General features: G+C 35.6%; 1 protein-coding gene and 1 non-coding gene across 7 annotated transcripts in view; both read left to right on the plus strand.

Moving 5' to 3' along the window:
• STAG1 (STAG1 cohesin complex component) overlaps window positions 1-12,890 on the plus strand; it is a 381,944-nt gene that overhangs the window by 352,440 nt on the left and 16,614 nt on the right. For all 6 annotated transcript variants that reach the window (XM_070072781.1, XM_002716398.5, XM_070072783.1 and 3 more), the window contains 5 exons: window positions 1,086-1,260; window positions 3,222-3,361; window positions 6,164-6,265; window positions 10,439-10,587; window positions 10,956-11,084. In XM_070072781.1, coding sequence (XP_069928882.1) covers window positions 1,086-1,260; window positions 3,222-3,361; window positions 6,164-6,265; window positions 10,439-10,587; window positions 10,956-11,084 — 695 coding nt within the window. The remainder of the gene's footprint in view (window positions 1-1,085; window positions 1,261-3,221; window positions 3,362-6,163; window positions 6,266-10,438; window positions 10,588-10,955; window positions 11,085-12,890) is intronic.
• Window positions 10,129-10,190, plus strand: LOC127483059 (U7 small nuclear RNA). The gene has a single exon (XR_007909028.1). It is a non-coding gene; the product is annotated as a U7 small nuclear RNA (small nuclear RNA).

Here is a 12,890-nt window from a genome sequence, read left to right on the forward strand (position 1 = left end):
TTACAGACACTTGAAGAAGGGCCCAGCTCAAAGAGTGAGCCCTAGGTACTATTTCCATGAAGTGATTTTGTAATTTATTTCTTTAATTAATTATGTTCTGTTAGAGAATAATTTTACATAAAATACAATGTGCCTTTCCTATATTGTTTCTTATTTTGATATTAGGTTAGAAGTTTTCTCATTTACAAATAAATTGTCATAGATCTCTTCTTTATTTAAAATTCTCAGCATTTTACTTTAAGCAGAAACAGAGATGTCCTTCCTTGACCTTACTCCTTTTTTTTCCACATTTTTATTGAATTATTTTTATTTATTTGAGAGAGCAAGCTCCCATCTGCTGGCTCACTCCCCAAATGACCACATGGCCAGGGCTGGGCCATAATAAAACCAAGAGCCAGGAGCTTCATTGAGTCTCCCTTATGGGTAGCAGGGGCCCAAGCACTTGGGCCTTTTTCTTCAGCTTTCTCAGGGACATTAGCATGGAGCTGGATCAGATGTGGTGCAGCTGGGACTCAAGCAGCACACCCATATGGAATGCCTTGTGTTATGGGCAGCGGTTAACCCCCTACACCTCAACACTGGCCCCTAGATAACAGTTTTTATATGAATGATCTCGAACTAAATTTTAAGCATCCCAAATAGTAGCTTAAAAGTTTTGAGAACCGTATAATAATTTGTTGAATTACAGAGTTTGTCTTTAAACGTATGCTAATTATTTCATTAAACAGTGATAATTTATTTCTAAACACTGTGAAAATGTTTTATTAGTTTGTATCTCAAGTTGAGTTTAACTCACTTTTTACAGTTCAAGTCCAAAATTTCTTGATCAGCTGTTTTTGATAAACACAACCAAGTAAAAGGAATAGATTATACAAGTATTAAAGGGAGGGGAGAATGTGACAGTGCCTAATAAGGAAAAATAATTTTATTAAATTCAGAAATTAAAGCTATACAGAATTTAAATATTTAAAGTCTATGCTTTAAAGTCTATGTATGCTTTAATTTAGTATGTTTTACTGATATTGATTTGCAATCATAATTGTATTCATACAATATTTTGCTGATGAATTCCATTTGCATTGCAGGCATTCATGTTACTCTGTGATCTTTTGATGATTTTTAGCCACCAATTAATGACAGGTGGCAGAGAGGGCCTTCAGCCTTTGGTGTTTAATCCTGATACTGGACTTCAGTCTGAACTCCTCAGTTTTGTGATGGATCATGTTTTCATTGACCAAGATGAAGAGAACCAGAGCATGGGTATTTGTAGCTATCATATCATCAATATTACTCTTATTTTACAAACCCCAAAGGATGGGGGGGTATCAAATTCATTCCTAAAAATCACTGAGATTTCTCTTTTAAAAAGTTAACATAGTTATGTAGTTCATAAACCAATAAGAATTAAATGTATATAGTGAAGTCTCCTTTTAACAGTTATCCTTAGAGATCCTTCTCTATCATTGGGTTTCCTTGTTCTTTTTCTAACAACTTATTATGTCCTTGTGTAGATATAGCACAAATTGCATAATCCATCTCATATTGATTGATAAGTGGCTAGTTTTCAATTTTCAGTTGTCACAAACTTATGCTGTACTGAGCAATTGTGCACACTTGTCATTTCCCCCATGTACAAATGTATGCATAGGATAGATGTTATTTCTGATTGCACCAGGTTAATAGTTTTCATTTTAAAGGAAAGTACTCAATTTATTTTCTATTCCTGAGTAATTGCTGCACATAACTTAAATGAGCAAAATACATCTATAAATATTAAATACTGAAAGACTGTTTCAAAACTCACTGATCAAAATTGTGCTGAGCCCACAGAATAATGATTTAGCAAAATTAAACTGAATTGTTAATGATTAGTTGTGTTATTTGAAATAGGTTATTTGTGAAATAGATGATTTAAGCTCTCTAACGTAATTATAGGAAGCATATCTGATCCACAAATCTGTTTGGTATATTAGAGTATTCTTCATAAAACATTTTTAAAAATACTAAACTGAAATAAAGTGTGTGTTTATTTAGAAACTCTCAGGAGACAAAATTTGCCTGCTAGTTTTCTTTAAAAAAATCTCAGATCTTTCATAGTATTGAGGCGTCACAACAGGACTAATTAGTAGAAAGGAAAGAGAGATTGAGAACAACTTCCTTTATGAATATATAAATGTGAAGAAGAAAAAAATGAAGCTGATCCCTGGCCAGACCAGAACATGAGGCGAGGGCAGGGAATAGCCAGTATAGAACCTGAAACAAATGTTATCATCTGGAGACTTATTGGGAAATTTCTGCTAGGATTTAAAAAGTCAGTTGACTAGAACCTAGACTAAAAATTTGAAAAGGAAACATTCCTTGTTTTGAAAATTTTTGGTAGAATTTTAAAATAAAGTTTATGTGCATAACATGGTTTGCAAAATATATTTCTCAGCTGATAATGTAATCTTGTGCATATATTTCCATTGCTTCCCCAAGTATTTTTCCAAAAGCATAGTTTTTACCTGTATCTCAAAAATTTCCAGGCATTCTCTTCTATAGGAATATATTAGCACATTAGCAATACTGAAATAAAAAAGCAAAATTTTAAGGCAAATAGACAACAGAATTGTTGAAGACAATTATTTATTTATTTGAAAGGCAGAGTTACAGAGATAGAGAGGTCTTCCATCTGCTGGTTCACTCCCCAAATGGTCACAAACAGCCAGGGATGGACCAGGCCAAAACCAGGAGCCAGGGACTTCATCAAGGTCTCCTAGTTGGGCCATCCTCCACTGCTTTCCTAGGCACATTAGCAGGGAGCTGGATCTGAAGTAGAGCAGCTGGGACTCGACTGGCGCCCATACGGGATGCCAGCATTGCAGGGGACAGCTTAACCCGTCATACCACAGTGCCAGCCCTGTCAACAGAATTATTGTAACATAAGTATCATATAAACAATCTCTTTATTTGGTTTGTTTATCTTATTAAATATGCAGAGTGATAATCTCCTAGAAAAAGGGAACTTAGTGCCCACCAAATGTTTAATAAATATGTAACTAAATACAAAACCCTAAGATAATCATTCATTACAGCTATCACTTTTTTGTCCCATCTAGAGCTGAATTGTATCTGTTTGTGAAATTATAATATTTAGCTAGTTTTCAATTATACAGATTGTCTACATTGTTGTACTTGGTATAAAAAGTCAAAATTTGTGACAGTTTATTTTCTGTGGTTAGAGGGCGATGAAGAAGATGAAGCTAATAAAATTGAGGCATTACATAAAAGAAGGAATCTCCTTGCTGCCTTCAGCAAACTGATCATTTATGATATTGTTGATATGCATGCAGCTGCAGACATCTTCAAACACTACATGAAGGTATAATTTATTTTCCTCTTCCCATCTAAGTGGCAAATAAATTTGGCTGGAAAAATGAAAAGATGATGACAGAAGCTAAAATTGACAACTTTCACATATTTATTTCAGATAACTTTTTTGGTAAAGTTTCTTTCATTTATATAAGTATACTCTTTGTCAGTATGTACCACTGTATTGATTCCATAGAGAAGGATTGACATGAAAAAACACACTGTCAGATGGCTCTGCATTCCATAAAATCTGTGTTGCCCCAAACCCTCTGAAAAAGCAAAGCTCAGAAATCCTCATGGCGTGGCCAGATAGGAACGGATACTAGGGAACACTTCTCGGTGCCTTATTCTCATACCAGAGAGAATGTTCTGTTTTGCCCATATTCAGAATACTGTGTGTGCCATTTGATTCAGTTGTATCTTTATCTGTGTTTTGTTATTGTTCAATTTCAGTTTGATATAATAACTAATTGTATTTTACAGTTTAAAAAAATAATAAAGTGTGATGAGCACTGTGCTGGTAAACAGAGGATTATATGTTCTAAGGCTTTCACTTTATAGCTAATCATTATAAAAACCCTATGGGTAAGAAGTAATGCCCTCATTTACAGATGAGAAAACTAAAGTTCAGAGAGGTCAGCTTTTCAAAGATAACACAACTGTTAATCAGGATTTGATTTGGGGTTGTCTAGCTTCAAAACACAACTCTTCACTGGATCACTAATTCTCAGCTTGATTATTTTAGTGATAGATGTACAAATCACAGAGCTAGCACTGAATGTAGAGACTTAAGTGAGAGAAACTGGAAAAGGCTTCATAAAACTACATTTAAGCAGGATTTAGATGGAGAGATAAAGTCTTAATAGGGAAGAATTGAGGGAAGAAAAGCCTTTGCTAAGATAGCAGTGGAGATTTAGCTACTACCTGTGTCGACTTAGGTTTCTGTGTATAGTATACAAAGAAATATGAAAGATCTTGCCAAGCTAATTATTGGTATCCAGTTAGACTGTCATATTTGCCCATTGAACCTCGGTGAATGCTTGTTCTTGGTGATCATTTCATTTCTAAGTATTCACAAGCACTGCTTTTAATGAGATATTGTGTGTTCTTGCTTAGGTTAGATACCAAGCTTACTGATACATGAGGGGGCTTCACAACATTTTAATTCCCTTTTTCTACAAACTTTTTGAAACTGCCTCATATTGTTTAGGTAATTATTTCTTAACCTCATTATACATCAGTCATCTGGAGCTGTTTTCAAATTACATGTTCCTGAGTCATATTCATTCTGAATGAGAATATGTAGGGTGGAGCCCAGGCATTTGTGTTGTTTTGTTTAATTCTCCGTATGACATTCTTTCCCTTTGGAAAATAAGATCTATGATTATAACTATCCTCCATTACATTTCCTATTTTTTTTACCTTGCTGCAAAGAGCACAAAAAATGTTTCAATAATTTCTTCAAGTTTTCCTAGAATATGATTCAAGCCTAGGAAGCTAATTCATTGGAATGATATGATGTTGTCTTTAGCTCTTCAGTCAAGCTGCATCTCAGTTCCATTTTACCATTTTTCCTATTATTTTTATGTAGTAGTCCTCCCTTGCTATATGAAGTAGGGAAGGATAAAATGTGTTGATTTCCATTTCCTCCTGATTTCATCTCTTAACAATATTATGTTGGTTTCAAAAAATGAGCCTTACCCAAAACTTGTACCATCCTTAGCATTTTTTTTACATTCTTATGCTCAGTAAAGGCTCATATATTTTGATGAGTATTCTGATAGTTATTTGCTACTCTGATATATGGTATGTGAGTTTTCCCTCCACTTCTGTATTTGATCAGTTCAAATCTGATCTTAAATCTGCCTGCTCAGTTACATTAGTTGAAAAATTCTTTAAATCTTTTATCAAAAGAACTGAGTTACAAAGAAATTAAATGTTTCCTATTCACTGTTGAAGATGTCTATTATTATAGTAAAATATAGACATGTTGGTGAGGGGGGTGAGATGGTACACAGAAGTATTAAATGAAAAGTTAAATCTGTTACCCTAATTTGCCCTTCCCCCTATTTAGGCTCATTCCATGGAAGTAAGCAGTTTTAATTACTTTGGTTTTAGTTCTTCGAGAATTTTCTACCAAAGTTCTGTTTCCACTTTGTAACTTTTTATATGGTATCTGTTGAATCATGTTATGAAGATTGAGGAGTTTCTCACCTACAACAACCACCTCTTTTGGAATCTCCAATTTTTAATTTTATTATTTTAATTTTTAAGATGTATTTATTGATTTGATAGAGAGAAATGTCTTCCATTTACTATTTCATCCCGAATTCCTGGAACATCCCAGGCTGATCCAAGCCTATGCCAGGACCCCTTAACTCCATCCAGGTTTCCCATGTGGGTATTAGGGGCCTGAGTACTTGAGCCATCTTCCATTGCTTTCCTGTTTGCATTAGCAGAGAATTGGATTGGAAGTGGAGTAGCTGGGACTAGAATTAGTATCCCCCTGTTGCTTTGATATAGAATGTTGGCATCATGGGTAGCCGCTTAAACCACTATGCCACAATGCTGGCTCCTCTAGTTTTTTTTTTTTGTTTTATTTTAGTATTATTGTTATTTACTTTATAATCTTAAATATCAAATATGAGGCACTTTAATTTTAGACAGTATCATTTAGCTCCCATGATGATGAAATTAAACTGTGAAGAGGATAATTAAATACTTCAGTGCTCTCCTTTCTTTTACAGATGCATTCTTTATCTCATGAAATTTCAGTACATTTAAAGCTATTTTTTCTTTCCTTTCCTTACAGTATTACAATGACTACGGTGATATTATTAAGGAAACACTGAGTAAAACCAGACAGATTGACAAAATTCAGTGTGCCAAAACACTTATTCTCAGTTTGCAACAGGTAAGAAATTTGGAGAAAGGGAATCAAAGAATTGAAATAATGATAATTGTGCTTTTGTGTTATCTTATTTAAACTAGATCATTTTATCAGTGCATTACTGAGGATATAGTCTGGTACAAAGATATAAATTTTATGTCTTTTGGAAGATTATCCTATAGTTCCACAAATAGTTAAAGTCCTGAGGTGATCTAATCTTTTAATTTAAAAAGAAAAATATAAAAAGTATTTAATGAGAAAAGAGGGCCATTAGTATCCAAATTAAAAATCATATAAATAAGATGTCTAGTAAATGCCTAGTGAATTGAAGTAGAGATTTCAGGGGACCTAGATGTATGTGCATGTATTGTTTATAAAGGTCTCATTACAAATCAGTGGGAAAACGATGGGGACTGTTCAGTAAATGGTGATGAGTCAGTTGGCTGTGTATTTGGAAGAAGTTATAGCCTTACCTAATGTACCCAAGATAACTACTAGGTTGTATACAAATGGTTAAAAATTAAAATTTTTAATAAAATATTTTTAAGCCTTTTAAGAGAAGCCACAAATTTAAAATTTATGATCTTATATACATTTAGGCTTGTATACAAATCAGCATTCTTAACAAAAATTTTTTTAAAAAATGACAGATTAGGAGAAAATATTTCCAAGCATACGTAACAAATCCTACAAATCAATAGCAAAGATAAATAAACCCCACAGAAAAATGAGCAAGAGATATTTTTGAAAAGGCAGTTTTATAGAGGAGGAATATTTTTTAGTCTACTTTATTTGAAAGACAAAGTGACAGACATAGATCTTCTATACACTAGATACTCCCCAATAATAGCCAGCTGGACCAGGCCTAAGCCCAGAACCCAAAACTCAAACTGGGTCTCCTAAGTGAATGGTAGGGACTCTAAAGTGCGTGAGCTATCATCTGCTGCCTTCAAAGGGGTGTATTAGCAGGAAACTGGATGGGAAGCACAGGAACCAGGACGCAAGTCAAAGTGCTTTGAGATGGAATGCAGGCATCCCAGGTAGCATCTTAATTACTGCACCAGCTGTCCCATCCTTCAAGGCAGAATCTTAAAAACCAATAAACATGAAAAAGAAACAGCTTTATTAAGAAGTAATGAAATAGAAGTTGAAACAAAAAGAAACTAAATGAATGTTAAGTATGTGAAATAAATGGCATAAATGAATGTTAAGTATGTGAAAGAAATTGCTCTTGCCTTTTTGGAAGGTAATTATGCAGTTCATTTCAAAATTTAAGATGTATGAAAAAAAAAAAGATGTATGTGAAGGTACTTCAGAATGTTTGTGGAAAAGTGAGATTAGAAGATTTCTCTTAGTACAAAAGTATTTTTGAAATCCATGTATAGTTTTTCCCTAATAAGCATTTCCATGAACTTTTTCTTTTAATAATACTGTTGTGTTTATTTTTATTTATTTGAAAGACAGAGACAGAAATCTCCCATCTACTCTTTCACTCCCGAAATCCCATCAATAGCCAGAGCTGAACCAAGCCAAAGCCAGGAGCTAGAGACTCAATCTGGGTCTTTCATTTGGATGAAGCCATCACATTCTGTCACCTAGGGTATGTGTTAGCAGGAAGCTAGAATCTAGAGTAGAAGCTGAATCTAGAGTAAACTTGAACCCAGGAACTCCGATATGGGATAGGAACATTACATAGAGTGTCTTTAACTGCTATGCCAAATGCCCACCCCTCCATGACCTTTTTAATGGAAAAAGCTATATATCGATTTCAAAATCTTTTCTGCACTAAAAGAAACTTGTTTCCATTTTTCTATGAATTTCTTCAAGTATCCTCATATTCTGTGTAGAAACTAATAATTTTTTCATAGATTTATTTATTTTAAAGTCAGAGTTACACAGAGAGAGGAGAGGGAGAGAAAGAGAGAGAGATCTTCCATCCAATGGTTCACTCCCGAGTTGGCCTCAACGGCCAGAACTACACCGATCAGGAGCCAGGAGCTTCCTCCCAGTCTTCCCATGTAGGTGCAGAGGCCCAAGGACTTGGGCCATCTTCTACTGCTTTCCCAGGCCATAGCAGAGAGCTTGACAGGAAGTGGAGCAACTGGGTCTCGAACTGGCGCCCATATGGGATGTCAGCGCTTCAGGCCAGGGCGTTAACCCACTGCGCCACAGCACCAGCCCCAGAAACTAATAATGAACTTTTTGAAAAATAGCAAGTTCTCAACAGAATACATAGTATTCTACCATTTATTTAAAAATAGAAACTTTATATGTAATGTGTCTAAACTGGGCTAAAGAACTTTTAGACCCTTGAGACTGATTACCTTTAGAAAAAAGAGTGGTATTTGGTAGAAGAGAGAAAGGCAGATTTTTACTTTGAATTTCCTTTGATGGTTTGCAATGAAATGCATTATTGTAGAGCCTGTGCTGTGGCATAGAAGGTTATCCCATATGGGTACCAGTTCAAGTCCCAAGAGCTCCACTTCTGATCCAGCTCCCTGCTAATGCACCTGGGAAAGAAGCGGAAAATGGCCCAAGTACTTGGACCCCTGCACCCACATGGGAGACCCAGAAGTGGCTCCTGGCTCCTGGTTTCGGCCTGGCCTAACCCTAGCCATTTCGGAAGTAAACCAGCAGATAGAAGATTCTTTATCTCTATCTTTCAAATAAATTAATAAATCTTTAAAAAAATACTCATTTTAAATGTAAACTTTAAAATTTAAAGCTGTTGTGTGCAGCTGTATGTGAAAACATTTTTAAATTTTTAACAGTTTATAAACAATTATCTGCAAATAAAGTTAAATATCTAGAGGACCTGCTCCCTCTGTTAATGGTGCAGTAAGTACTTCTAGCCCATCCATTGCTATAAAAACCTGAAAAAATAGACAACATGTTAAAAATGTGCAACACAGGAGCTGTTTCAATGATGTGATTAAATTGAATTCAGAGCTAAGGAAATGAAAAAAATTAAATATAAAAAATACTTCTCAGGACCTTTGCGTAAAGGGAATCAGAAATGGTTTGATAGCCGTCAGAGGAAATGGGGTTAAGGTTAGGGGGATATTTAAGATGTCAGAGGAAATGGGGGTAAGAAGGTTAGGGGGATATTTAAGATGCATGCCTCCAGGAGAGAAGTAGATGCAGTAGAGAGCAGTAAGCACAGAAGCAAAACTGCTGAGTAGGTAAATGTTTTTATTGAAATCAGGACAGTTCACTCCAGATAATAGGAGGAAAGGAAATATGTGTAGATATAATCAAAATCCCTAGATTTGGTGGTCAAACAATTGCCTTTATATTATCTAGTATTCTGAGGTTTTGTCGTCGTTGCTATTTTGACAGAATATATGTAATTGATAAAACCCCACTGTCCAGTTTAAGAACTTTTTTTAGTGTATCTTGTAATGGGTGGGAAAAAAATCATAGATCCAGGCCGGTGCCGCGGTTCACTAGGCTAATCCTCCGCCTAGCGGCGCCGGCACACCAGGTTCTAGTCCCGGTCGGGGCGCCAGATTCTGTCCCGGTTGCCCCTCTTCCAGGCCAGCTCTCTGCTGTGGCCTGGGAAGGCAGTGGAGGATGGCCCAAGTGGTTGGGCCCTGCACCCCATGGGAGACCAGGAGAAGCACCTGGCTCCTGCCTTCGGATCAACGCGGCACACCAGCCGCAGCGGCCATTGGAGGGTGAACCAACAGCAAAAGGAAGACCTTTCTCTCTCTCTCTCTCTCACTGTCCACTCTGCCTGTCAAAAAAAAAAAAAAAATCATAGCTCCATATACCAAATAATCTCTTAACGTAATATTCTTGTCTAGGATATAGTAAAGTTCTGAATGCTGCATTTCATATATTACCATTCTTGTAAAACAATAACAGAATATAGTAGATGTAAACAGCCATGTTACATCTGTTTTCAAATTTGTCTAGCAGGATTTTTTATTTTCACCAGAAAGCCCACCCCATACGGAAAAATATACCAATTTTCTCTCTGCATTTCCACCACTAGCACAAAAGTCAACTCAAGAAACTAGTAATAGATGACCTGAAGTAAGTGAACAAGAATGCTACAGTAAAATTCAGGGAGCAAACACATTTCGTCATACGCGTTTATATTTCTAAATTGTATCACCTATTTGAAAAACAACTTTATTATATTTAAATATTTAGAATATTTCTTAGCTGTATTTTCCCTCTCTTTTTATACAGTTGTTTAATGAACTTGTCCAAGAGCAGGGTCCCAACCTTGATAGGACATCTGCCCATGTCAGTGGCATTAAAGAATTGGCACGTCGCTTTGCCCTTACATTTGGACTCGACCAGATCAAGACACGAGAAGCAGTTGCAACACTTCACAAGTGAGTGAGATAAATTCTTTGTTATATAGAATCTTGTTTACTGAACTGTAACTGAAATAACTCTTTTTTCCCCTATTTTTAAAGTGACAAATGATAGAATTTTCAAGTTAACAAGAACTTTAGAGATTCTCAGCCTTTAAGTTTTAATTTAAAAAACATTTACTTAAACCAATATTCCAACTTATAGTTTTGTACTATAAATGTATGTGACTATATAATAAATTCCACCAGTTCATTATCAGATGTTACTATCTTTAGTGCTGATTTTACTATCTTCCCAAATATTTTTGTGATTTTAGCCCATTGAGAGAACTGTATTAACTATATTAACTATCTGGAAAATAAGATGCTGCTTTATTTTACTTCAGGGATGGCATAGAGTTTGCTTTTAAGTACCAAAATCAGAAAGGACAAGAATATCCACCTCCTAATCTGGCTTTTCTTGAAGTATTAAGTGAATTTTCTTCTAAGCTTCTTCGACAGGACAAAAAGACTGTGTAAGTTGCATGTTGCAAAAGAAGTGTTTTTTGCAATGACACTGTTGAAATTTTCTTTTTTGAAAAATCTTTAATCCTCTAGATATAATTACTACTGATAATTTCAGCTCTGATAGTTTGCTTTTAGGAACTAGAGTTTCTGTTTCCACTGCTCACCTTTCATTACCTTGGAATCTGCAAGATGAAATTAAGCAGGAGAAAATAGTTTCTTACTCTGCAGTTCAAAGACATACAAACATTGGCTGAGCCATGGTGTAATTCTTTCCCCTTTCCTTTAATATTCATTTCATTTTAGTTTTATAAACTGATAGTAAGGAGGATCAGTTATAATAATATGGTAAATAAATTGGAATTTAGAGAAATAACTAATGCTTATGAATATAAGTGATAGTTCTAAGGAAAGATGTTGACTTCACATTAGTTGAAAGTATTTATTAAGCCCCTAATATTGTTGGGGACTGTTCTAAAACTTACGTTCCAGTTTTGCTTTTTAATTTATTTATTTGCAGGAGACAGACAACTCCCATCTGGTGGTTCACTCTCCCAAAGAACTGTAAATAATTCCTGACACAGGAAGCCAGGAACTCAGTCTCTGGGTCTTTTATCTTATATGGGTGACAAGGACTCAACCAGAGCCATTACCAGCTGCCTACTAGGGTACACATTAACAGGAAGTTGGGAGTCAGGGCAGAGCCAGGACCTGAAACCAGGCACTCCAATATAGGATAATGGTGTCACAGGTGGTATCTTAACCCGAGGCTAAATGCCTGCCTCAAAACTTAGGAAGTTCTTAATGCAAGGGGACACGAGGGTTTTAGGTATTAAAATGGGATAATATGAAAGGTTTTAGGTATTAAAATGGGATAATATGATAGAGAACAATGGGTGTTGAATATCTGTGGGAGTAGAATGGTTTGGAAAGTTTTTAATATAAGCATTTATAGCTATATATTCTCTGAATTCCGTTTTAGCTGAATACCTCTAAGTTTTGTCATATTGCCTTTCAAGCTTCATTTATTTTGAAGTGCCTTCTCATTTCACTCTATTTCTTCTTTAAGCTGTTGGTTATTCAGAAATATTAATTTTCACGTATTCATGAATTTCTGAATTTTCCTTCTGTTACTGATTTCTGACTTCATTGTGGTCAGAAATCATGCATGGTGTGATTTTAATCCTTTAGAATGTACGAGGTTTGTTTTATAGACCAACATGATCTGTCCGCAAAGAATGTATATTCTGTTGTTGGCTGGAATTCTATTATCTATGTCTGTTCAGTCTAGTTGGCTTGCAACTTTGTTTATAATATTTTTTCAGGTCTTCTATTTTCTTGTTAATCTTTTGCCTAGTTCCATTATTAAAATAGAGTATAAACTTACCTTTTAATTACACTTTCCCATATTTCAGATTTATTCTAACTTAATTCTAAGGAAATACAGAAACTTTATTTACATAACTCCATTTCCTCCTTTTCATTTTTGTGATGCTATTATTGTTATACGTGATCATCTATATTTGTTATATTATTGATTTTTTAAAGATAATTTATTTATTTGAAAGTCAGTTACCGGCTGGCACCACGGCACACTAGGCTAATCCTCCGCCTTGCGGCGCCGGCACACCGGGTTCTAGTCCCAGTCGGGGCGCCAGATTCTGTCCCGGTTGCCCCTCTTCCAGGCCAGCTCTCTGCTGTGGCCAGGGAGTGCAGTGGAGGATGGCCCAAGTGCTTGGGCCCTGCACCCCATGGGAGACCAGGAGAAGCACCTGGCTCCTGCTTTCAGCGCGGTGCGCCTCTCTCTCTCTCTCTCA

Source organism: Oryctolagus cuniculus, chromosome 4 (genome assembly GCF_964237555.1).
Source record: "Oryctolagus cuniculus chromosome 4, mOryCun1.1, whole genome shotgun sequence".
In the NCBI taxonomy this organism is placed as follows: domain Eukaryota; kingdom Metazoa; phylum Chordata; class Mammalia; order Lagomorpha; family Leporidae; genus Oryctolagus; species Oryctolagus cuniculus.